The sequence below is a fragment of the Cyclopterus lumpus genome, chromosome 5, assembly GCF_009769545.1.
Source record: "Cyclopterus lumpus isolate fCycLum1 chromosome 5, fCycLum1.pri, whole genome shotgun sequence".
Lineage (NCBI taxonomy): Eukaryota > Metazoa > Chordata > Actinopteri > Perciformes > Cyclopteridae > Cyclopterus > Cyclopterus lumpus.
Window position 1 is genome coordinate 9,112,126 of NC_046970.1, and position 25,143 is coordinate 9,137,268.

Here is a 25,143-nt window from a genome sequence, read left to right on the forward strand (position 1 = left end):
TAGAACTGTAATACAAACACAAAATGAAAAGCAGAACAAGTAATAACGCAACATATAGATTTGCAAGGTCAAACAAACAACAACCAAAATCAAACCAATAGAAATCAATTACTAGTTCCAAAACTGATGCCGTGGACGGAGTGCTAGGTGAGCTCTGCAGCTGTCTGACCAAGGCTGCAGTGACATTGTTGCACACCAATATAAGCACCCAGGTATTCCTCATCAATGTCTTTCCACATGTCGCCATGGACTTTTTTTCCTTCAAGGTTTGTCAATGACTCTTTAGTGACAATGGCATAAATAGCTCAACACATGTCTTGATGTCACTGACTCTTGTCACAGCAAACCTTGAGATTCCAGGGGTCATTTTGATGACATTTGCAGCAGCTGCCCTGCCATGTCATGAGGTACTGAGCTCCAACAGATCTTACCATTTCTGGACTTGAATCTTTCAGTGGGAGCAGCTTCACCACCGGTGACATCCTCATCAGACTCATCAGATGTGTCTGTGTCTTCTGGATGTTACTCCACATTTGTCTTCCTCCTCAGAAACCAGATGGCTGTGCTGCCTCTCCCTCATTTTTAGCAAAAATATGATCCAGAACTTGTCTAACTGAAAATCTGTATAGAGTTGGTGACCCTATACTGAACTGACCTCACATGTCTGGGGACATGGCCGTCTTTGTTGGTTTTGTTTGTGTGCAGGTTTACTGGATAACAAGGCAAAATGAGAATCTCCTAAAGCTCACATGATTGGGAGAGGAGCTGGCTGTCAGTGTGTTGGCTGACAGTGCACTTATGATTTCAGTTTTGGCTCTAATTATTGCTTTATAATCTTATTTTTATAACTGGGTCGACCCTATAACACAAAGGTCATAATTTCAACCAGAGAATTTTGTAATTTAGTGAAAAAAAGTTTGGGTTTTATTTTGTTGAAATGTTAAAACAAACCACAGAGGAAGAGTATGACAGGAGAGAGAGAGAGACAGAGAGAGAGAAAGAGAGATTGGATGTTTGTGGCCTACATAAAACCAACATTTGAATTTATAAAGGATACTTCCAAATAATGATTCTTTCTTTTCTCTTCACAAAGCAGTTTTGTTGCCAAACCTAAATTGTTCCCTGTGGTGTCAGCAGTGGTTGGGTTAGTCTTTGTCATTGTGACAGACATGGTTATGAAATATCTGGTTAACGTGATGAGCTCTGAGTGGCAGCGCAATAATTATCTCTGTGGTGGAAATCATTAGGTTCCTCCACCGAGTAATTGCCTGTTAAGAGGTTGTGGTCAGTTCATATATTTCTGCTTTGGCTAACGGCAAACAGAAATAAATGTACGCAAGTCTAAGTTCTGCAAAAACTGTGACGTAAGGCCTCTACGCAACAGGGGCCTTTCTACTGTATGATTTATTCAAACATCAATACACACACAGAATGTGAATATTACCAAAAAAGTGTTATTTTTTTTTTCCAGAACAAGGTCAGTTAGTTATTCTGAGCTTTTGAACAAAGGCATCAATCAATCACATTGTGTATATATTTAAGGATTATCAATTATTAGCTAGACCTGCTAAACTTGAAAGAGCAGCGTTTCTCAAACACTGGGCCGAGGCCCACTGCTGGTACTCAGAGAGCCATCTAGTGGGTCCCAGAGGTACTGCAAACGGTTTGTTCATTTCTCAGATAAAGAGACGTGTTTTGGCGCTGTCAGCTAGCTAATGTTCCCTCGGCTGGCGTGACACAAAGTGGGTTGTTTTCAGAAATGAAAGAGTGATGTGGAAGAGAGCGCTGAGAGGAAATATGATCCTGAATGTATTAAATATGGACTCATAATGTTAGGCAGTGATGGTAAGCATATTATGTACATATTTGATCCGTACGAAAACATGGAAAAACATTTTGTTAGAATGAATAGTCAAATGGTACTGATGCAAATTACATTTCCACTCTTTTGTAGCTTTGACTTAATTGATAAAGATTATTCTTTATATATAAAATCAACAATAAGAATCAGCAATTCCGGCATAAAACAAAGTAGTTAGTCAAAGGTTGAATAGTTGTGCACGACGCTACATCATATTTGTGATTTGGGGAGTCCAATACAATGACACTTTACAATTAAACTCAGTGGCTGGAGTTAAGTTCAATAGTAAAAAAATAAATAAAAAATAGCATGTGATACTTGTGTTAATTATTTCTGTGTGTGTGTCTGTGAGATGACGCTCTATGGGGCTGATCCCACAAAGACACACAGAGCTTGTTGCACATCAGATGGCGCAGAAAGGAAGTCGTGACCTGTTGACCAGTCAACCTTCTTGTATAAGCAGCACAGAAGCCAAGATGATGTGGTTTCTGTCCTGTGGGAAAACCCCTCTTGTGGTTACAATATACTGGTGTTACTTTGAACCCCTTTGTGCTCATTTCAACATGTGTCGAGTGGGTTTGCAGACCATGAAATATGAAAATGTGTGCCTTTGAAATTAGAAGTTTATTATTTTCACCTACCATATATGACTGACAGAGGACACAACTTCATACATCGCAAGTGACCCTTCTGGTATAAAGTGATGCGGCAGGATTCCTGTGACAGATATCCTGCCCGCTTACCCAGCTGTAGTGTCCAATTATGAGCATTCATATTTCCAAAGTCAATCAACCCCCAAAAAATTGTTTACGTTTTGATCAAACTATGAATGTTTTAAAGAAGTCAAAGGATACACGGGGAACATAAAGAAACTAAAACAGATTGCTAGATAATGATGATTCTACACTTTATGAAAACACCTGCATTGTTCTGGCGCTGAGTGAGAGAATGTGGGCTTCAACTTTAGGGAACAGCTGGTTTTACAGCAAGCTGACAAGAGGTATTCATGTCATATCTGAGCCGTTTCCATTTTAATTCTCCCCACAGATGTCTTACAAATGCAACACTATCAACCTTTAGGGCCACGTTATTGGTCGACCCTTTATTATGGAGCTACAATGAGCTGCATTGTGCTATCAGTAACATTATGCAACCAAAAAAGGTGAGTATAAAAATAAAACAAACTGTTCAGTTTCTTCTCCTTTTCATGGAGAGTTGGACTCAAACTATTTTAGCTCACATTATTTGGATTTGAACTCTCCACACTGCAAAGCTGCCACAGGAAACCCTGTCAAAGTAAAGTAAGCCATGTGCTCTCATTTATCCATCATGACATCATCTGATAGTTACGTCAGGCCAAAAACCCGATGAATAAATAACACAACAAGTTAGGCGTTTTAGGGGATTGGGGTTAGAAACAACATGACAACAGGTAAAGAAAAGTAGTAAATGCTGAGCAGGTAGTGTGCAGATTGGAGAGTTCAAACCTTGAAGTCGAAGAGAAATTAAATTAGTCTTTTATTATATTTAACTCATTCAGTGCCCCCTACATTGGCTTTGACTAGGGAGCAGGATTTGTTATGTCTCATCTGTGTTGCATCTCTTGAATGTCGACTACCACACAGACAGTTAACCCTGTTTTTCACATTTGTTAAGTACCATCTATGATTTCATACGTCACAAACTCCTCCCAAACGCTCAATGTTGTGCAGGGACCGACAAACCATGGAGAGCTGCAGAGATGTCCGAGACCAACAGGAAGTTAGCATCGCACTGGTTCCCTCCACAAAAAGCGAATGGGATGTTTCCATTAGATTTTGGATTATTGCAGAAAATAAACTCTGCGGAAAAACAAACATGTATCATACATATTTTGTTCAGCAAGATAATCTTCACAAATGAACACCACTTTTCAGATTGTTGAAGTGTGAAGTCAATGCTAACATCAGGCTACCCACAGCGAGGCTGTGTTCTGGTGACTTTTAGTAGACTCATTTAGTTTTAGACACTAGTTAGTGACTGCCCTTTGTCAGACACGTGAGAGCTTCAAAACTAACAAGGGGAGTATTAACTGAATGAGTTAAAAAATAAATAAAAGGTCTGCTTAACACAAGTTGAAGAGATCTTAACGTTTTGTTCCAGGTGTGTGTGTGTGTGTATATATATATATATATATATATATATATATATATATATATATATATATATATATATATATAACTTGTGTTGAAAAAGGGAAAAAATTAAGTTCATGAAGTATGAACCTCTGCACGTCTTCTAGCCATGCCCCCTTTCTTTTGTCACCATAGAGATAAAATAGGAGTAGAAAGCAAAAGGTCAGTGTGGTGGCCATTTTTATGTGCACCGTTGCCATTGCGACCGTTTAAGCGGGCTAATAACTTCCACATAAACTAACTTGCGTTACTCGACCAACTCACAACAGCTGTCCCCTGACGGGTGCCGTCACCAAAACAACAATGTCAATTTTTCTTTTGACCCTGTCACATGACCAAGGAAAACATCTCAATGTCCGTTCTGCTCCTATTCTATTTCTGTGGTTGTCAAGGAAGCGGCCCAACCAGAGCATCCTTAATATTTCTTTACACATAAAGTGTGGAGGATGCAAATTTAACTTTGACTTTAAAAATGTGAGCTAAATATTGTTCAGTTGATCTGATACTGTAAACCATCAGAGAACCCCCCCCCCCCCCCCGTTGCCATTTTGTATATTTCCCATGAGAACCGATGCTTCTTTGCTTCAGTGGCGAATGTCGCAGCAGCCCCAGCCAGCTCCAGAGACTGCCCACATGTAAAGCAGAAGAAGTCATGACACCTCTTCAAACAGTGTAACAAGTCAGAGTCCATTCAAAGCACATCTGAAATGATGCTTTGTGATAAAAGAATAAAATAAAACCTGTGACACTGTCTGTAATGAACCCCTAAAAGCCAAAAGCCAAAATCCAAACGTTCAAAGTCACAGCAAAACACAAGGAGAGAGGAGAGGGTATCAGCTCCAGGGTTTACATGGAATGTCCTCAAGGAAAAACCAGCAGTCCAAAGTCAGCGGTAGCAGCGCTGGAGCCTTCCTACGTGATGTCCTTCTGTCTGGGTGGCCGGTGAATGTTTCGGACCACACACTTCACCATCCAATCAATGCCTTCGTTCACTCCATCCCTGTGTCAAAACAAACATGCCTTATTTCTCACAACCAAGAACACAAAAAGGGAAGAGAGCTGCGATCAAGCCGGCAGAGCTTTAACAGGAAGGCCTCAGTGGTGTGATATAGTGGTACGTGCACAGCAGGCAATAAAACTGAAAAGGTGCAGCTGAATTTGAATGCATCAGTCACTTTCAGCAGCCCAAGCATTCAGAAATGCAGCGATTTCAATGTACAAACATGTGACTTTTACTTTGGAATAAATCTTTATGGAAAGGTTTGATTTTGTGTCTGTATGTAGTCAGAGAACCCATCTGTCCTTTTCCTAATCCCTTCAACATTAGCTAATTTAAGATGCAGACAATGTAATGTGTGCGTGAAGATTGTGGCATGTAATGTGAATTACATAGAGTTGTTAGCTTTGAACAGGCGTTGTATGAATAAGTATAACAGGAAAGGGGAGAGTACAGACTGAGGTTGTGCCCGGTGCCAAGCTTGCTCAACGGTTACTGGAGCACAGAGCAAAAAAGGGCGGGACTTAGGAAGGGTCCATTTAGATTTGTGAGTATTTTGCATCTCGTCTACATATATTTTCAGTAGTAGCACAACACACACTAACTTTGAGCAGCTTCTACTTTACAAACTGAACCTCATGAGCTTCACAAAGGAAATGTTCCTTACAGGGGTACTGTACTGGATTATATTTGACAGGTGTGGTTGCATACCCTCAGTGTAAATGGTAAATAGACTGTACTTGTGTATCTCTTTTCATATTCCTCCCACCACTCAAAGCTCTTTAACACACGTCATCATTTACCCCTTCACACCCATTCATACACTGATGGGAGGGGCTACCACGCAAGGTGCCACCTGTCCATCAGGACTCTAAAACATGGCTTTGGTTCAGCTAACCTGGTTCTAATTGCAGATTTGCAGAGCCGGGAATCGAATCGCCGACCCTCTGATTAAAGGGCGACCCTGAGCCAACACACAGTAAACACAGTAGAAGACTTACCCTGTCAGGGCCGTACAAGGCTGGACTAAACAATCTCTCTTGCCGATCTTCGGGGCAGAGTCACTGAAGGCTGTTTTAATGTCTGGCACTGACAAACAGTCCTGAGAACAGAGCAAACACACGACAGGACTGAATGCTGCAACAGTAACGGCAACACTGTAAAGAAAAAAAAATCATTATCTCATATACAGTTTTTAGTTTATGGTCTTCTAATTGCTTGTACAGTCCATCAAACAGTTCAAAAACGTAAGATTTTAAATGTACAATGAAATAAAATAACAAGAAACAGCAAGTGGAAAAGATGGAACCAGATAATGTTACATGAATCAAACCAGGTTGTGAATAAAACGTTTTTTTAGATTGATAAGAAGTCATGCATTCACCTGCATATATACTCAATGAGTAAAAAAAGATCACACTGTACCGGTACATCCTGCTTGTTGGCCAGCACGAGGAGCGGGACACCGTCTAACATCTCGCTGCTTATCATTTTCTCTGGAAGAGACCACAGTCACAGGATAAATTCAACACTTAGCAAAGACAACTCACAATAAAACAACTCATGTTGTGACGATGAGTGACGATTTGGATTCAAGTAATCTGCTCTTGAACAGTGGAGCTTATGTTGGTTGAGAAGTTAAATTAAACTCAAGCCTGTCAGTCACAACATCATTATGTTCGGGGAATAAAGTCAGAAAATAACAGAAGACCGTCACTCACCGAAGGCCTCTTTTGATTCAGACAGGCGCTCCTCATCAGTTGAATCGATCACGTAGATGACTCCATGGGACTCAGCGTAGTACTAAACAAGCACATGGAAAAAGAATAACTAAATCAGAGAAGCTAGGGGTTCAATTAGGGCGATCTGCACTGGGGGAGATCTGCACTCTACTGAAAGCCCTTTTCAAGTTCATAATGTTATGAGAAGAAAAAAGAAAAGAAAAAGTTGTAAAATCGATTAATGTCATGATATTTAGACAATAAAGATGTGACAATAACAATAAATGCTGCTCCAGTCACTGCTGGTTATAAAATTGTCATCTTGTACCTGGCTTAATTTTAATATCGTAAAGTTTATGACAGGGATGCAACAATAACGGCCGGACATCGGTATCGGACGATATTTCGACCCATACATTTTGGACTTTTCTCTTACTTACTACTTCTGCTTAGTTTTAAGTTTCTTTTTTTCCCTTTCTTAAAACTGACCACTGACATAATGCCTTTAGTTTGATCTGGATTTGGGAAGTTGCGTTGTAGAAAATACATCCACATATTTACAGAATACATTTTTCTTGTGGATATGTTATACGCAGAGAGCCTGTGTGTCAGCATGAGGCTGGTGAGGATACTGTCGGTGTTTCATCCTTCACTCACTTTGTCCCACAGAGACTGGAGCTCATCCTGACCGCCAAGGTCCCAGAACATCAGACGAGCTTTGCCCACATCGATTGTGCCAACTGTGAGGGAGATTGATAATAAATATTTTACTGTAGAGCAGCAGAAGGAATCAAACGCATACTGTAAATTGTAAGACAAGCAGTATGAGATGATACACAATTACATTGTCTAAATGAATATTAACAAGCACATACTGAGTAACTTGTAGTAAGAAAACTGATCATTCTCCTTGAGTTTATAATTCAATGGTAAAATAATATTTTTTATTTGCCAAGTATTTAAGTCAGATAGGAATATACAAACATAGACTTTGCCCTTTGATATATATTATTGACATACAAAATTAGCTATATCACGATAGAAGATTTTGGCTATATCATTTGCACACCAGAAAAGAGATCCACCCATGGTAGTCAGTGTTTGGAGTAACACACCCATTGAGACAGAGTACTGGAACGTTCACTTACTGTTCAGGCCAACTGTGGTTGTGATCTTTGATAAATTCATTCCCTTATAGTTCTTACTGAACTTGGTTTTGGTTTGTTCCAGAAAGGTCTGCAAAGAGAGACCGCAGTGAGATGAGCAGACTATTCATGTTTATATTCAATGACACAAATGATATGGCAAAGGCTAACAGGCATACAGTAGGATCAGTTTTTACCACCACAAACCGTCCTGAAATACCATTTAAACCATCCCAAAGTAAATGCTAGTCGTCCTAATTAAAAGATAAGTTGAAGTTCCATAATTAAACACACGTTTACCCACTTCAGTACAAATAAGGGAATCAGTATCTTTGCACTTTCAGTTCCCTTTCCCTTTTGAAGAAATAGGTTTTCTGGATAAGTTATTGGTTAGATGCCCTAAATAAGAGGTGTGGTTAATACAGATGTAAGACATTTTAAAGTTATGTTCTACAACATAAAATACATCAGTCAATACCAAACTCCAACATGTTCAGTCTTTTTCGTGTAATGGAAAAGGCGATTGCTGACAAGTGGCAAAATTAGCCTAAATATCATCACACTAGTCCGCATTTAGCTTAATGGGAATGTCAGGCAACCTTGGTGTAATGTTAGGTATTTTCTTTCATTAACATTTGACTTTTGTCATATGACACTTTAAAAATCCTAAAAAAGTGCTGTTTATTGGTTAGAATGATCCTGAACAAACTTGAGTTTATTTTCCGCAATAGTCCAAAATACAATGCAACCATCTCATTTACTTTTTGTGGAGGGAGGCAGTGCGATGATAACTTCCGGGTTAGCCTACAAAAACACTCTTTTGGGCCCCTTTAAGCACTGGTACCGTAATTACACAAATAGACGCGCAACACAATCCAGCCTGCTTTCGGTTTTTTACAAACGGACGGCTCACTTGGCCGCAGTCCTCTCACTCAAAGAAAACTAGACTGACAGCTGACACAGCCACATAGGGATGAAAGCAGCACAACACAGATAGTATAACACAATCGACAATGCTGTTAGTGTTGACGAACGAGTTAACGTTAACCCAGTTGGAGAACATTCAGATTATAAAGTAATTTACCGTTTTCCCAGCGTTGTCCAGTCCCAGGATCAAAACACAGAATTCCTCCTTTTGGAACATGTACTTATATAATCCAGATAATAAAGTATACATCTTGAAAAAATTGTAAACAACACAATTACTTGCTAACTATTCATGCCAATATTAGCTTGGTAACATAGATTAACCTACATATGAGGCCAAACACAGCGACACGCGCCGCTGCGGCTTCATTATCATCAAAGTTAAGGAACGTGAGTGTCCAACAATCGTAAATACATCAAATAAATCGGTAAAAGTCCACGTTTTGTCGCTAGTTTGCTACTCTGAAGCTCTCTTTGGTAAGTGACGCTACGTGTTATCTAACCAGGAAGTACGGCTACAGGAGTTGTGGGAAATGAAGTACACTTCGTATCATCATCACTTCGACACATAGAACAGAGAACGTTATTTCCCAGGAAGCATTTCGGTGTTTCTGTGCGCTCCATGCCGCGTAGGAGCGTAAGCCATTGGCGTCATCACGTTAAAGAAAAAAGCCACCCTAAAATTGAATTGTCTCTCTTTATCATCATCGTTAACATCAGCTAGTAGCTGGGTGGATTTCTTACTGGTGAAGCTGTTAAAAATGGTCGGGGGAGAGTAATATTCAATATAATAATACTAATAACCAAATGATTACCAACAATGAAGCTTGACATATAACAGTTGACATATATGACACATAACTTCATTGTTTCTTTCATTTATTGTCCTCTGGTGGCCTTTGTGAGCCATTTGGTCCTTTGTGCAGTTGTTTAACACTGGGTTTTTACTGTCTGCTGAGGTTAATGGGAGCAGTGAACAGTGAGCAGTGTTACTTGCCTCATTGGACCTGACTGGCAGCTTTAAAAGGTTTATATTCTCATACCATTTTTTTCCTTCATGGTTGATCAGGAGCTATACTTAGTGTCCGTACAAAGCCACATCATTTGAATTCCACACACTTAACAAAAGAAATAGAGTGGCTGTCACAAAGCCAACTATAACTGAATCCTTTGATGGTCTAATTGTTACTCCACTGCTGTGTACTGTTCCCAGTGGCACTTTGTGACGTTTGTCTTCCTCTGCACACATGTGTAGAATGTCTTTGGATTGTCCGACCTTCTATACAGCCCGTTGGCTCTGCGTGTGCAGAAGCTGCTAACAGGATACACAACAATAATGTTGTGGAAGCAGCTGCTGTCAGGCTTTGCTGTGGTGAAGGGCTCTTTCGTGGGTTGGGGGCCGTCAGAAGGAGAGGAGGATGTTGTGGGGAAAGGTACTGCATGAGTCGTTTTCCTGTGTTGTCCAGTCTAGAAAAACTATATTAAAAAGTATTGTTTGAAATCTAACAATTATGTTCAGCAAAGGAGAATATACAACCAATTTACACATGCAATTCTGTTTACGCATCATGAGCTGCACTGCTTAGTCTGTGAACACTGTTGTATGATCCGTCTGTGGTTCTGAAGACTTGTCTTGGTATTTGGACTTTGAAAGTCTTGGGTAATTCTTCATAAGAAGGAAAGGTCTAATGAAAATATAGAATGTGTTGCATTATAGGATCGAGAGTTTTTGGAGCTTCGCTCATTCTATAGACTACGAGTTGATGACAAGGTGTTTTAGGGATATAGATTAGAGGCAAACGCTATTATTTAGCTTCCGTTATGTCCATTCTTTAAAGGTTCTTTGTACGCCATTCAGACCATTAATATAGCAACTAACAACTATTTGTAATGGTAAAACATAGTAGAGTAATGTTGACCTGAGCAGAGAAAGAAGCCACTCTCCCTCTGTGTGTGTTGTAATCAGAGCTTCTCTATCCTGCAATGCTTCTCCAGGCCTTCAGCGCATGTTAGTGCATGGTAGTGTGCCCCAATTGTGAGCTCAAGGCCGCCACTCTGCACTGCTCTTGAGTGATTCTAGTGCCCTGACCCAAGTCGTCGTAATGGAAGCGTAGCACCCAACCTTACGATCAGCCCTCAGGTTAATGCTGTTAGCTCTGTTAGCGCTGTTGCTATTGTTTGCACTGTTAGTGCCGTAAGCGACTTTAGCTGTTATAGCTGCCGTCGCCGTGTTGAAAGCCGGATGGAAAAGATATGCTCTGGAAATCATATTGAGCACCTCTCAATAAAGGAGATTACATTTTATAAAAACTTCTAAAAGCAGTATTAAGCGGTATTTGACCATTCAAAAATCAACACTGATATTCATTTCATTGAAAAATGCTAAAGAAACTTAAAATATCTATATTTTTTACCAGGATTATTTCCCCTAAACAGTGGTTCCTCATCGTGGGGTCAGAATCCCCTAAAAGGGTCATGAGATAAATCTGAGCAGTAGCAGAGTGATTAATGGGATAGAAGAGGATTTAAAACATGGACCTCTAAGCCACTGGCTCTCGAAATGCCGACATGTCTGGGACCTGAATTATCGTCCCTAGAGTAAAGAAAGTGTAAGATGGTGCAGCCTCACCTTCACTGAGTTTATACGTTTTAGATGTGAGATCAGTGGATATGTGCCCCATTCCATTAAAGTCATCCATATCCAAAGTCCACACAGCAGCTCCTCCCCGTTGCCTGCTCTTCAGATAGTCCACCTGTAAGACAATCAGAGGTAACTCAATAAAGCTCTCATGGAGAGACTTGTTGAAGCATCTGCTCTTTTCCTCCACAAAGTCGTATAGCCGACTGAACCTTGGCATCATAGCTCTTCTGCTTATCAAAGCCGACCCACTTTGACAGCGTAGGGAACTTTCTCACCATCGATCCACTGGACCGAGGTGCCTTTCAAGAATGAGCAGGTCTGGCAAAGAAACATTGATGTTAATGACATTTGTCACGGCTACAACAAGTGTTCGTGCTGATGAAGAGTAGCAGGAGTGATAGTATGGCCGAAGGTGGGGTAGCCAAAGTAGCATCATTATATATACTACAGCAGCAGTACAGCAGCATTAATTCAATTCAGTTTATTTTGTATAGCCCAATATCACAAATTACGAATTTGCCTCATAGGGCTTTACAATCTTGACACATACGACATCCCTGTCCCAGGACCTCACATCAGATCAGGAAAAACTCCAAAAAAATAGAAAAAAAACCTTTTCACGGGGAAAAAAGGGAAGAAACCTTCAGGAGAGCAACAGAGGAGGATCTCTCTGCCCAAATGGACATAAGCAATAGATGTCATGTGTACAGAATGAACAGCATTGCAGAGTTACATAAACACATTCAATGAATATGACAGAATGTATGAATAATTCGTAGTAGGCATGGACCACGATCCAGATCTCCACAATCAATGAAACAGAAGGAGGTAGAGAGTTCAGTGTAGTAGTAGCAGTAGTTTTTGTGAACAGCCTGCTTTATGACATGAAACATATACTGCATAATATGAAGCTGATTGAATGTATTGTTACTCTTGAGGTAGCCTTAACTTTGTAACATTTAAATGTGCAGGGGGGAGAAAGGTTCACTATTTGTAGAAACTGTGTCATCATTGGAATGCATAAGGAAAACAGGATGCCGAGCCTGGAGGGAATAAGAAAAGGGACTGTTACTCAGTGGTGAGCAGCGTCGTCATTCAGTCAGAGGATCAGCGGTTCAATCCCCAGCTCTGCTATCCTATGTTGATGTGTCCTTGGGCAAGACACTTAACCCCATATGGCTCCCGTAGCTGTGCCTATGGTGTGTGAATGGTTTACTAGTCCTGATGAGCAGGTGGCACCTTAGCCTCATTGTATGAATGTGTATGAATGGGTGTGAATGAGGACAAGTAGTGTGAAAGAGCTTTGAGTGGTCGGAAGACTACATAGGAAGCCGGTCGGAGAAGGAGACGGGTGATTAATGTCTGGACGGTGGATTTCAGAAACCTATAGTGCCAGCGAGGTAGGAACCTGCGAGGTCTATGGGGACCTATACGTTACAAAGCCAGGACAGAGTTAGGGGAGAAAGTAATGTACATTCCCATTGTGCTGTCAGTTGATCACGGACAAACTTGGTTTGCTTGGAATCTGTGTGTTGCAAATAAACATATACGTGAAGTGAAGAAAATCAAATATCTCTTATGTTCTGTGGGTGTTTGTTACTGAGGTCCTGTCAGTGAGAATCTGTTGTGGCTCACAATTAGATAGCAGAAAGTTATTAAGTCAGCATTTAGATACCAGATTTTAATAATAAGACTTTCAGCCAGTTGAGCCAGAACAACATAAATAATCCACAACAAAGTGAACATTGAATAGAAGCTCTCCCTATCACATACTCACCAAACATACCTCTCTTCATCTCTATGAAACTATACGTATAAATTCAAATTATCTAAGACCATCACACTTGTGAAAAGTATTTAGCAATTCCAATTTCAAGCTCTATTAAAGCAAATTTCACTATAGTTTTGTTATTTAAAAATGAAGTGTGACTAAATCAGTTTGTATGTGTAACACCCAGACCTTCTGGGTAGTTTTTGTTGTCACTCTCTGTTTCTGTTGTGTTTTCTGTCACTCACCTTGTCTCTCGTTTCAGACTCCTCCCTCCCTGGGTGTCGCCCTCCTGTGTGATTGCAAGTCCCGCCCTCATTGTTTCCATCTGTGTTTCGTTCCCCTGTGTATTTAGTTTGTGTCAACCCCTTGTTCAGTGCCAGTTTGTCCATGAGCTGACCAGCGGTTTACCCCTGTGTGCCTAAATACTAGCTTGCGCAGGTTGGCAAGAGCTTCTGTTAATGTGGTTTCCTTGTGTAATAGTGCCCTCATGTGAGTGGAACTATAATGGTGCACAACTCCGGTTTTGATTAATCAATTACATCATACTGACAGCTGCCATCTTTGTTTTCATGGAGAACCTGTGGTAGATAATAAGAAAGGGGTTTGCTCTCTAAAATGACCATACCATAATGAACTGAAGTGTTTTGACAACCCTTCTTTTCAAATAATTGATTTAAGTGTCAGTCTATGCAATGTGAAAACAATAATGGACATCAAACGTCCAAAGAGCCAAAAGACATTTGCTTACATTACTTGATCACAGTGAAAAAAACAAGATATATAACATTTATAAGAATGAGATTTTCAAATCCTTACACTTAAGTGGAAAAATGCAATTTTCAGTTATTTTTATGTGCATTTTTACTGGATTATTGACTGGATAATATACATTGCTTAAAAAAAGCTGATTTAATTAAAACTAAAAAGAGATACAAAACAACTACAACGAGATGAAAAACAGCTGCAGAGAGAGACAAAGAAATTCACACCGAATATCAAAAGGGGCAAAACAACCACAAAAACTAACAAAATGACAAAGAGAAACAAAATGACCACAAACCACAACAAAAACAGGCTTAACAACTCTAAAGTCTTGTTTCCATGTAGGATAAGTGGTAGTGTCTGTGGGGCCCATTGTCTCATACCCATAGTCCATCAACCCAAACAGTTGATAACCACTCATAATGTTTAAACGATGGTGTTACTCATTTCCAGCAGACATGTTGGCTTTTCAAATGTTGGTCATTGGTTTGTATACAGCGCACAGATGAAAGTGGAATGCGAAGCAGCAAGACGCTGTGTCACAAACTGCAGTAACAAAAAACATTGAGATGTAAAATCTGAATGCGCTGTGTACATAACCACAGAATGCTCCTAAAACCTCAATCAGCATATCCCACATGTCTTAATTTGAATATCCAAACAGAATATGCTGTATACATGACCCATATCATATTTGATTACAATCAAATCATTGGTTTGACATTATCAATTGAAAAATGTTATCATGTTATTATAAAGATATTTATTATAGCTACTGCTCCTCCAGATCCTCATGGGATTTAAAAACAAGTCAGCAACTACCAGTCCTTCCCCACTACTGCTATATGTCATTATGCTACTAATAAAAGATAAAAATCATGCAAGTATTATGTACTTGCAAAAACTCTATAACTACCCATTTGATTAAATTTATTCTTTAGAGGGCAATAGTCAACATACTGTTCTAGTAAATAGTCATGTCTCACAGCCATACAACAAACAACTTGAGAACAGTCAAATATGTTCCTCTGCATGTCACAACAGAAAATCAACTGTCACGTCCGGGCAGAACACAGGACACAAATGCAGGGTCTTCCAGGTAAAGTTGTCTTTATTTGTAAGACTGACTCTCCAAAAAGGAAAAAGGAAAAAGCAGGGCTATAAAAGATTATCAAAAAACAAAGATCACTCCACTCTTGGAGGAAAACAAAGACTATGAAAACTTTAACAAACAACCTAAATCTAAGACACAAAAACTTACAAAATCAAAATCACTCTCTGGAAGGAATCCAATGAAAACGGAAAATGATGGCTTGGTATTTCAAGACTTGGCACAATGGCAGGGCTTGCGGGACCGCAAGGACAGAAACAAACACACTGGCACAGGACAAGGGAAGACGCCGACTATAAGTACACATGTGGGAAGTGGAGACAGGTGGACACAATTAGGAATCAGGGAAGATAATCAGACTGGTGACACATGAGGAAGGACAAGGAACCTGAAACGAGAGGAGAGTTACTATTTCAAAATAAAACAGGAAATGACAAGACAAAAAGACCCAACAAAATAAAACAAACCCAACAACTTCACCGCGGTGCGACATCAACTCACTGAGATCCATCATTCTCTTCTCTGACTGTCAGCAACGTCTTCAGCCTGGGGTTTTTGTTCAAGTACACACAAAGAAAAGGCAATGGAGTTCTAAAATCCCAATGTACATCACAGGTAAACATATTTACATTAGTAATCATTACCTGTTCTTGAGCTCAGTGAATGATAGAGGCTTTTTTCATTCCACTCGTACTCAGTGATCTCATTAGCATGATTGATGATGGCGAATGCATAAACCAGGTGGGTGCAAAGGAAGGGGTCCATGTTCTCCGGCAGGAATTTCCCCACACCTGTTCTGTATCGCGACCAGTTGGTAAAATAACAGACCAGTTTGGCTGTGGTAGTTGGACCAAGGGGGGAAAAAACATTTAGTTTTACAAACCCTACTAAAGTGAAATAAAAAAGAACCCACTCCTGTTAAAATGAGTTGCTTACCAATCTGAATCAAGAGCTGCAGCAGACCCATTGCAAGATGCACAGCTGCATGATATTACAGTTGAGTGACCTGCCTTATTTAGCAAAGAAATATTACCGTACAATTATAGAAATACAGGGAAAATGTTTTGAATTTCTCACCAATTATATTTGCTATTCCTGTGTTCATCTCAGCTGTTTGTGCTCTCTGCCCAGTGGGAGTCTCCCATCCTGTGGCACCTCACGCTGTGGGACAGAGAAGTAGGTATGGTATTCAAGCTCTACCGAACACAAAGTCGACCTACCACTTACATAACGATGGGTATGATATCTGATGAATTAGTCATAAAACCTCAGTGTATTAAAGGTAAAGTAGCATGACAAAACTACATGAATACTTTAGTTGAGTTCTATTGAGTATGAAACTTGTAACAGTTGTCTCTTACTCCCTTAAAGGTGCTATTTACAAGATTGGGATTATTTCCATTGCCTTCATACGGCTCTCAACATGGCGATGACTGAGTCAGCGTCTGGAGGCTAACGGTGCTAACAGTGCAAACAACACAGCAGTGCTGTCAGGGCTAACAGTGTTAACTTGAAGGGGAACCGAAGGGTGGGCGTTCACTTCCAGTGGTGACAGGCGCTATATGAATCCAAGTCTGTTTCTTTTACACAACTTGTGCAGTGTAACCTAATCAAAGTCTCATTCATCCAGTCGCATGCTCACTACTTCACTAAAACCTTACTTTAATTTGAAGGTCTGGACCAGGACACTAAAATTTTCTCTGCAGTTTAGAGTAACCCACTTCCCAAAGCATTAAAACCCGACACCCAATCAACCATGCATCTTCTAATATCCACCAGTGTAACAATGATATGTTGAACGGGGCTCGACTCACACAGACAGGCAGGACAAAGGACTTGTCATGCTGAAGTGTTGAGCTTTCACCTCAAGGCTAAGGTTGCCGTGTGGGCAGAGAAGTATGCGCAGGAAGAGTTGCAGTTCCATCATTTTACTTAGTCAATTTCAGAGTCCTTTGTTTTGAATATTAAACTCTTTGAAACTTAAGCTTTGTTAAACTTCTGGAAGAGTTTGAGTGACTTCAAATTAGTGTTTTGTGGAGATGCGCTCTAATAAACCCCCCTCACGTTCCGCCAAATTTTGTATTGTAGAAAGAAATAAGGACCTTGTTAAACTATAAAGAAAGCAGAACTTTTAATAAAATGTGATCCTAATTTGGTTATTTTATTGCTTGCATTTAGTTTTCACATACACAAAATGAGGCAATGAGGCCATGCATTAAAGCTTAAATATTCAATTCAATTCAGTTTATTTTGTATAGCCCATTATCACAAATTACAAATTTGCCTCAGAGGGCTTTACAATCTATACACATACGACATCCCTGTCCCAGGACCTCACATCGGATCAGGAAAAACTCCCCAAAAATAACCTTTCACAGGGAAAAAAGGGAAGAAACCTTCAGGAGAGCAACAGAGGAGATGAATTTTAAATGTGATTCTTGATTTTACAGGGAGCCAGTGCAGAGCAACTAATACAGGAGTAATGTGATCTCTTTTCTTAGTTTTTGTTAGTACACGATCTGCAGCATTCTGTATTAACTGGAGGGACTTAAGAGACTTATTAGATTTCGGATATTAGTGCTTGCAAGTCTGAGCTCCTTCAAAGGAAAATTCACTGATTTTCAACCTGAAGTCTATCTCAAATCTGTTGTTCTTCTTGCAGTTGTTGGTTTCTCTGGGTAGTCAGGAGCGTGCACTCAAGAACACTCAAAAACAGAATTTCCTTGTTCTCTTCGCTTGTATATCTTGGAAAGTAGCTACATTTTCAGCAGCACTCTAAAATATATGTGCAGAAGATGTTATGGACGAGGACACATTTACAGTGTGAGTGAGAGAGTGGATAGAGTGCTATTGTAAGTTATTTTGTGGAGTTGCTTCTTAGCGAAATCTTTTTTGTTGTGAAAGGTACAAACAGATGGAGGGACAATGTGGAAAAATAGTGGAGTAGTATTACTAGGGGACCTCATGTGAAATCCGAAATACATTTGTACGGGAAGTCTGTAGTTTATTCAGATTTACTGACATAATCCCCTTGGTATACACCGAGATTGGTTTCAGATCAACAAGTATTACTGTCCAACCAGTGACTATGTAAATAAATTAATTTCTGCTGTAAAATAGGGCATTTCATCATGGAGGTCCATGGGGATTGAAGCGTTTTTGTAGCCAGCCTCAAGTGAACATTTTATGAACTGCATTTACCATGACCGGAGGTTACCGCTTAATTCTACAAACTCACTTATAGCACACAGGTCTGGAATGTGTGACGGTAAAAATATGTGTTGTTTTGTGAACTGGTTCAACGGCAGAGCAATAGGGAGGATGGGGAGGAGGACAGATGGCCATATGCCTTATCGAAACCAATACACTCTGTTCTTTGTTCTTCTCAATTCTTATCCAAGACATTCACACTGTTTCTTCGTTTGTCGTCATAGTGGGGCCCTGGAGGGGGGTGCATGTGCTTGTATAAATCACGATGTAATACAATGTATGAATCAAGAGATTTCGGCAGCTCACTGAGATACGTGGCTGTTGAACCCTTTTCCCAGCTTGCAAGCTTGAATAAACGGAAAGACAACTTTGATTCCTTTGGAGACTCTGTTTGTTGCAATTGAATATTTGAACCACAACTCTCCACCTGATCAAACATAGAAATCTTCCACCACAACTTGGTGTCAGAAGTGAGATCGTTTGAAGCTCCATCGGGACTCCGAGGTCGTCCGGGTTGGGGCCCCTTCAGGATACACCAAAAACTGATTCTGCCCCATACCTCATTAGACAAGAAGAGAGGGGACCGGCTTCCAGAGAGACCTGATTGACTTCACAACGATCCAAAACAAAGAAGTAATTTCTTCAATCCGGGTAAGAAGTTGATATTCTAAATTTCAAATTGATTTTAATGCAAACAGGAGAAATACAAACTCTGTTTAGTAATTAGGGTCTCTAATGATGATAATTTGTCTTAACCGGATACTTAAAATGTGTATTGATCAATAAAATAAGTGTAACAGGTTTCTGGTCCATCATCATCCACATTTCTTTTTACTTGAAAGATAGGAATGATTGATACGTTATCGTATTTAATCACGACCTTGACCAACAAGGAAGATAGGAATGATTGATACGTCACTTGGATGAATATTAATTTGTCTAAGATCGTATTTAATCACGACCTTGACCGACAAAGGAAGATAGGAATGATTGATATTTATTGATATTTAATCACGACCTTGACCGACAAGGAAGATAGGAATGATTGTTTAATCACGACCTTGACCATAGAGGAAGATAGGAATGGTTGATACGTTAACGATTGCACTTGGATAAATATTATATTTGTCTAAGATCGTATTGAATCACGACCTTGACCATAGAGGAAGATAGGAACAATTTACGAACTAACGATTGCATTCAGACAAAACTCTGAAATCGTATAATTGCGACCTTGACCTACATAATCGATAAAGAGTATACTCCTACCACACCTGAAAGATGGGTGGTACACAGGGAAAAAGTAAAAAGGAAATGAATCCTCCGGAGGGTCCTATTGTGGGTGTGATGAAACAGAAATATGAGGATGAATCTTTAGACTGTTTGCCTGAGTGGACAAAAGTGTTTGGATTTCCAAAAGATGGTTTCTTTTATTAGAACAAAACTGGGGATGTTACGAAAAGACGAAAAAAAAAAAAAAAAAGAGGGGAAAATGTCAGAATCAAGGTATTGGTTGAAATGGATAAACAAAGAAAGTGTTGGGAAAATGGATGAGCGAATATAACGAGAAAAAAGTACAAAGGTTTTAACGATGGCTCAGGTGCCAAGTAAAAATGATTAAAAATAAACCGCAGAATCTAGGTGAATTCAGCCCATATAACCCGTTTGTTTCTGTTCCCATGTATCCGAGTCTTACAGGAGCGGGAGGGCCTCTCCTTGACATGTGCACTCCTCAGCCCCCACCCTACCAACTCCCACAGCAGCCCATCATGAACGCGCACGCCGTGAACGCGGCAGCACCAGTAGCAGCACCAACAGTAGCTGTGCCCACAGCAGCAACAGGATATGATCTGAGACACGCACCTCCGAAAGAAGAAGTGCCAGGGGTCGTGGTCACTCGTTCACAGAAGCATGCCCTCAACGCTGTGCCAAAGGCACTGGAGGACATTTCTTCCCCCCCCCCCCCCATGTCCACCTCCTCTCCCTGCTCCCCAAACAACACTTTATTTATACACAAAAGAAGCCTTCAACAACTGGAGAGGCAGAGGAAGGAGAGGAAACAAGGGACGTGGAAGATGTAACTTTAACAGCACACAACATACATCCTCAAATGTATGTTTCAACTGCGAAAAAGATGGACACTGGGCAAGAGACTGTCGCCTACCGGACAAACGTCAGAAGAACAATCATGATGGCAATGATGGTCGAGACAGCAGGAACCAATACCATGGTTCAGACTGACTTCAAGAAGGAGGGGAGGGATGTGCACGTGGGGAGGAGACGACCTCCGCTCCGCCAACTCATCATGATAAGGGAAGTAAAACACACACACACACACACTGCCGCCTGCAATGAAGAAACGCTTCCTGCACTAACCTCACACATACACACACACACACACACACACACACACACACACACAGGAGCAACAACAAGCTCTCATTGACATCATAAAACATTTAGAGAAACAACAAAAGCCTTTTCTTACACACACTTATGCAAAATTGTTAGAAGGTTCTTTTAAAGATATGCCCACTGCTATGGTTGAAATACAAGGGAAACAATTATCTTTTTTAGTTGATTCAGGAGCAACACACTCTGTGATACAACAAAAGCATTTTCCTAATCAAAAGTTGAGTGGCAGACATGTTTATTCTCAAGGGGCTTCAGGGTTAACAGTTGTTGAAAACTTCACCACACCTATGACGAGTACACACACTGACTCAACTGACGCTGAACCTGACATAACGACGAAACATTCATTTCTGTTGTCCTCTCTCTGTCCCATTAATCTAATGGGCAGAGATCTCATGTGTTCTTTTGGCATCAGCCTTATCTCTACTCCTACAGGATTGCGGGTAGTAAGACAAAGAATAGTCACTCAGATGGTGAAATCAACCCTTTGTGATCCTCTGTTCGTGTACCAGTGGTGGTTCCCTGTTGATGCGCTAACACACCTGTCTCGTCTGACTGCAGAACGCGTCCAGGCTGGAGCACAGTGCATGGCCTCTTCACATCTCCATTGTACAGCACATGTGTCACATGAGCCAGATAAATCATATGAACAGTTGTTTCTGCAGGATTTAAATGATTATATTCAGTGTTCTACACTGTTTTGGTCTACATTTAAATCTGCTGTTTCTGTTTCTCTCACCTCCTCACAGCAGCCCCTCTTCCAGGTGCCTGGTTCCTTCCCACACATCTCCTTGTCCAAAGCCACGATGGACCAGTGGAGAGACTTGGGTCCTTTTGTCGCCACGTGTGAGACACTGACAGATTCGCAGTCTACAGCTGACTCAACCATCATGCGATCTCATTCGACAGGCTTCTTTAAACAACCATTTGCATTTTCCACACCTGCTCTAAGATCTATTTATGTCATGGATGAAAATAACACATTACCTGACGCACACACTGACATGTTTGTGACTGATGTCTCCTCTATTTCCCCTGCCCTCAGCTCTGTTCCAGCAACATTGTGGGCATCGCATAAATATGACGTGGGACTCATCAAAAACTGCCAACCTATGGTCATCAGACCTCGCTCAGACTTCCGTCCACATAAACATCAATACCCACTGCGCCAAGAGGCCATTGACGGTATTACACCAATGTTCAACTCCCTCTTACAGGCCGGGGTCATTGTTCCATGTCCTGACTCTCCGGTAAGAACACCTAATTTTCCTGTTAAAAAGATCAGAGATGCAGACAAACCAACAGAGTGGCGCTTTGTGCAGGACCTCAAAGCAGTTAATGCAGCCGTCCACGCACGAGCCCCAAATGTCCCCAACCCATACACCATTATGGTACAGGTTCCACCTGATTCTCAATGGTTTTCGGTGGTTGATCTCTCAAATGCTTTTTTCAGTGTCCCAGTGGACAAAGACAGTCAGTTCTGGTTCGCATTTAATTTTAATGGCAAGCCATACACTTTCACTCGTTTATGTCAGGGCTACACAGAATCACCTACTATTTACAACGAAGCACTCAGGGAAAGCTTAGAGAGCCTCACTCTGTCTCCAGGGTCCGCTCTTCTGCAATATGTTGACGATTGTCTCATTGCAGCTCCAACACAACAACAATGCCAGCAGGACACACTCAAACTTCTTAAACATCTTGCAGCAGAAGGACATAAAGCCAGCTTATCTAAACTACAGTTTGTTTCACAAAACGTCCATTTCCTAGGTCATGACATTTCCGGTAAAGGCAAAACACTCTCGCCAAAACGCATTGCCTCAATTGTGACACTTCCAAAACCTCAAACAAAGAAACAAATTATGTCATTTTTAGGGATGTGTTCTTACTGTCGTTCATTTATTCCAAATTACTCTCAGCTTGAACAACCTCTCTCTGCATTGATACACGGGAAAAATCTCACCGCTCATGACAAAATTCAGTGGCTCCCAGCAGCCTCAAAAGCTTTCACAGACATGAAATGCGCCTTACAGACTCCACCCACTCTCGGTCTGCCTGATCCAAAAAAGACTCGACATGCCTAATGTCACGGTTAAACGCTGCAATGTTCTTAATCCTGCATCTCTACTCCCCATCCCTGAGGACGCAGAGGAGCATAACTGTTTGGCTGAGCTCCAAGCTCAGTGCATTCCTCGTCCTGACCTCTCGGACACACCTCTACTCAACAGTGACTGGGTAATGTATGTTGACGGATCTGCTTCACGGGATCCCTTGACTGGTACTAATCTTGTGGGTTTCTGTTGTTTCAGACTCAGCTGTTCTCTGTTCCGGACCTCTCCCGTGTCACCTCTCAACCCAAGCAGCAGAGCTAATCGCACTCACAGAAGCTTGTAAACAGGCAAAGGGTAAAACTGCAACCATTCACACAGATTCCAGATACGCTTTTGGCGTGGTTCACGATTTTGGCGCATTGTGGAAACACAGAAATTTCTTTAAATCAGATGGCAAACCAGTGCTACATCACACACTGATAGCAGAACTATTGGACGCAATTTTGTTGCCCACAGCTATTGCTGTTTGCAAATGTAGAGCGCACACATCAAACACCGACGACATCTCAAAGGGAAATGAGCGTGCAGATTTAGCTGCAAAAGCTGCTGCTAGACGTCTTCTCCCCAAACCTGTTTGTGTCATGGTTTCACTGCCCTCCTCTCTTACAGCCATGCAGTCACTCTCTACTTCGGATGAGAGACGCCTCTGGTCCGCCTCCAACTCCACACTCACTGACGGTACTTGGTATGGTCCGAACGGTAACCCTTGTTTACCTAAACATTTCTTCCCACATTATGCGAAATTGACACATGGGTTAGACCATGTGTCAAAAGGGGGAATGTTAAGTATCATCGATGCAACATGGTTCACAAAGGGCTTTGCAGCTTACGCACAAACATTTTGTCAAGCATGCATTACATGTGCAACACACAATGTAGGTCGCCCAGTGCCAGTATCACACCGAGCAGGACATCCACCACCTACAAGGCCATTTGAACATGTAATGATGGACTTTGTGGAACTCTCCCCATCGGAAGGTAAGAAACACTGTCTAGTAATGGTAGACATGTGGTCCAAATGGGTTGAAGTTTTCCCGTCCAGCAAACAGACAGCGGCAACTGTAGCAAAGGCACTGATTTCAGAAATCATTCCTCGCTGGGGAATCCCAACTAAGATTTCCAGTGACAATGGTTCACACTTTGTTAACCAAGCAATCACAGAATTGAGTGCATACATGGGTATTGACTTAAAGACACACTGTGCATACCATCCTGCCAGTGGAGGAGCGGTGGAGAGAGAGAACGGAACACTGAAAACAAAATTAGCCAAGTGTTGCACAGACACAGGTTTATCCTGGACAAAAGCGCTGCCTTTGGTTCTGATGTACATGAGGATGAGGAAACGAACACGCAGCAACTTAAGTCCATTCGAAATCCTTTTTGCAGTTCCTCCCCACATTGGTGTGGAAGCTCCAGGAACACCACTCCCTTCTACTACACTGTGTGAAGATGACATGCTGACCTATTGCACTAACCTCTCTTCCACTTTGTCTGACATAAGGAAACAGGTTGTAGCGGCGCTTCCCAAGGAAGCTACGGGTCCGCTGCATAAACTACAGCCTGGTGTATTCGTGGTGGTGAAAGACTTCAGAAGGAAGAACTGGAAAGCTAAGCGGTGGCAAGGCCCATTCCAGATCCTGTTGGTGACCCACACAGCAGTTAAAGTGGCAGAACGAGCCACCTGGATACACGCCACCCACTGCAAACACGTCCCGGCTCCAGCTGAACCAACCAACACAGCTCCTCACTAAAAGAGCAAAAGACTCTGTGACCGACAGACTTTCATAGTTCTGTGTCACCAACTGCCGAAGCGGCTGACGGCTGTCAGCTGCCCACGAGGGTGCAACAAGTGGATAGCCACCACCAACGAGGGAGCTACCCATTCAGCACCACACCCACAAATACACATATAGTCACACACACGTAAAGAGTGGTGTATACAGTGTCTCTGACAGTTTTCTGTGGAAACCTCACGGTGTCAACATAAACAGAACTGTTCACATAAACCAGTTGCTCGGGTGAATTCCATACAAACTGGTTGGCTGTAAACACCATTTAAAAAATCATGCCTGAAACACAACGTCCATGGAGTCCACTCCGTTGCATTTGGGGCACCCGGGGAACATTAACTGTTATTTGTGTTCATTAGTCTCGTGAAAACATATTTTTGGCAATATTGTATGATTATAGAGTAATCAAAAGAGTGGAATGTGACAGTAAAAATATGTGTTGTTTTGTGAACTGGTTCAAGGGCAGAGCAATAGGGAGGATGGGGAGGAGGACAGATGGCCATATGC

General features: G+C 41.3%; 2 protein-coding genes across 2 annotated transcripts; one reads left to right on the top strand and one right to left on the bottom strand.

The window, feature by feature from the left end:
• Positions 1-2,466: 2,466 nt before the first annotated feature.
• Positions 2,467-9,369, bottom strand: arfrp1 (ADP-ribosylation factor related protein 1). Its single transcript, XM_034533353.1, has 7 exons — positions 8,983-9,369; positions 7,902-7,989; positions 7,411-7,493; positions 6,754-6,835; positions 6,458-6,528; positions 6,034-6,134; positions 2,467-5,035 (listed from the first exon to the last, which is right to left on the bottom strand). The coding sequence occupies exons 1-7, from the start codon at positions 9,073-9,075 to the stop codon at positions 4,948-4,950; spliced, it is 606 nt and encodes a 201-aa protein (XP_034389244.1). The 5' UTR covers positions 9,076-9,369; the 3' UTR covers positions 2,467-4,947.
• Positions 9,370-20,123: 10,754 nt separating this feature from the next.
• LOC117731207 lies at positions 20,124-23,107 on the top strand. The gene is made up of 2 exons (XM_034533399.1): positions 20,124-21,985; positions 23,045-23,107. The coding sequence occupies exons 1-2, from the start codon at positions 20,849-20,851 to the stop codon at positions 23,105-23,107; spliced, it is 1,200 nt and encodes a 399-aa protein (XP_034389290.1). The 5' UTR covers positions 20,124-20,848.
• Positions 23,108-25,143: the final 2,036 nt, after the last annotated feature.

What these genes read in the sequence shown, in the direction of transcription:
- arfrp1 (XM_034533353.1), bottom strand. Translation starts at nt 9,075, where the DNA reads ATGTATACTTTATTATCTGGATTATATAAGTACATGTTCCAAAAGGAG. An exon ending in AACCACAGTTGGCCTGAACA is followed by an intron (nt 7,494 to 7,901) that starts GTAAGTGAACGT and finishes TCTCCCTCACAG; the next exon opens with TTGGCACAATCGATGTGGGC. An exon ending in CCTTGTACGGCCCTGACAGG is followed by an intron (nt 5,036 to 6,033) that starts GTAAGTCTTCTA and finishes GTTTTGACACAG; the next exon opens with GGATGGAGTGAACGAAGGCA.
- LOC117731207 (XM_034533399.1), top strand. Translation starts at nt 20,849, where the DNA reads ATGCCCACTGCTATGGTTGAAATACAAGGGAAACAATTATCTTTTTTA. An exon ending in TTCCATGTCCTGACTCTCCG is followed by an intron (nt 21,986 to 23,044) that starts GTAAGAACACCT and finishes CTGTTGTTTCAG; the next exon opens with ACTCAGCTGTTCTCTGTTCC.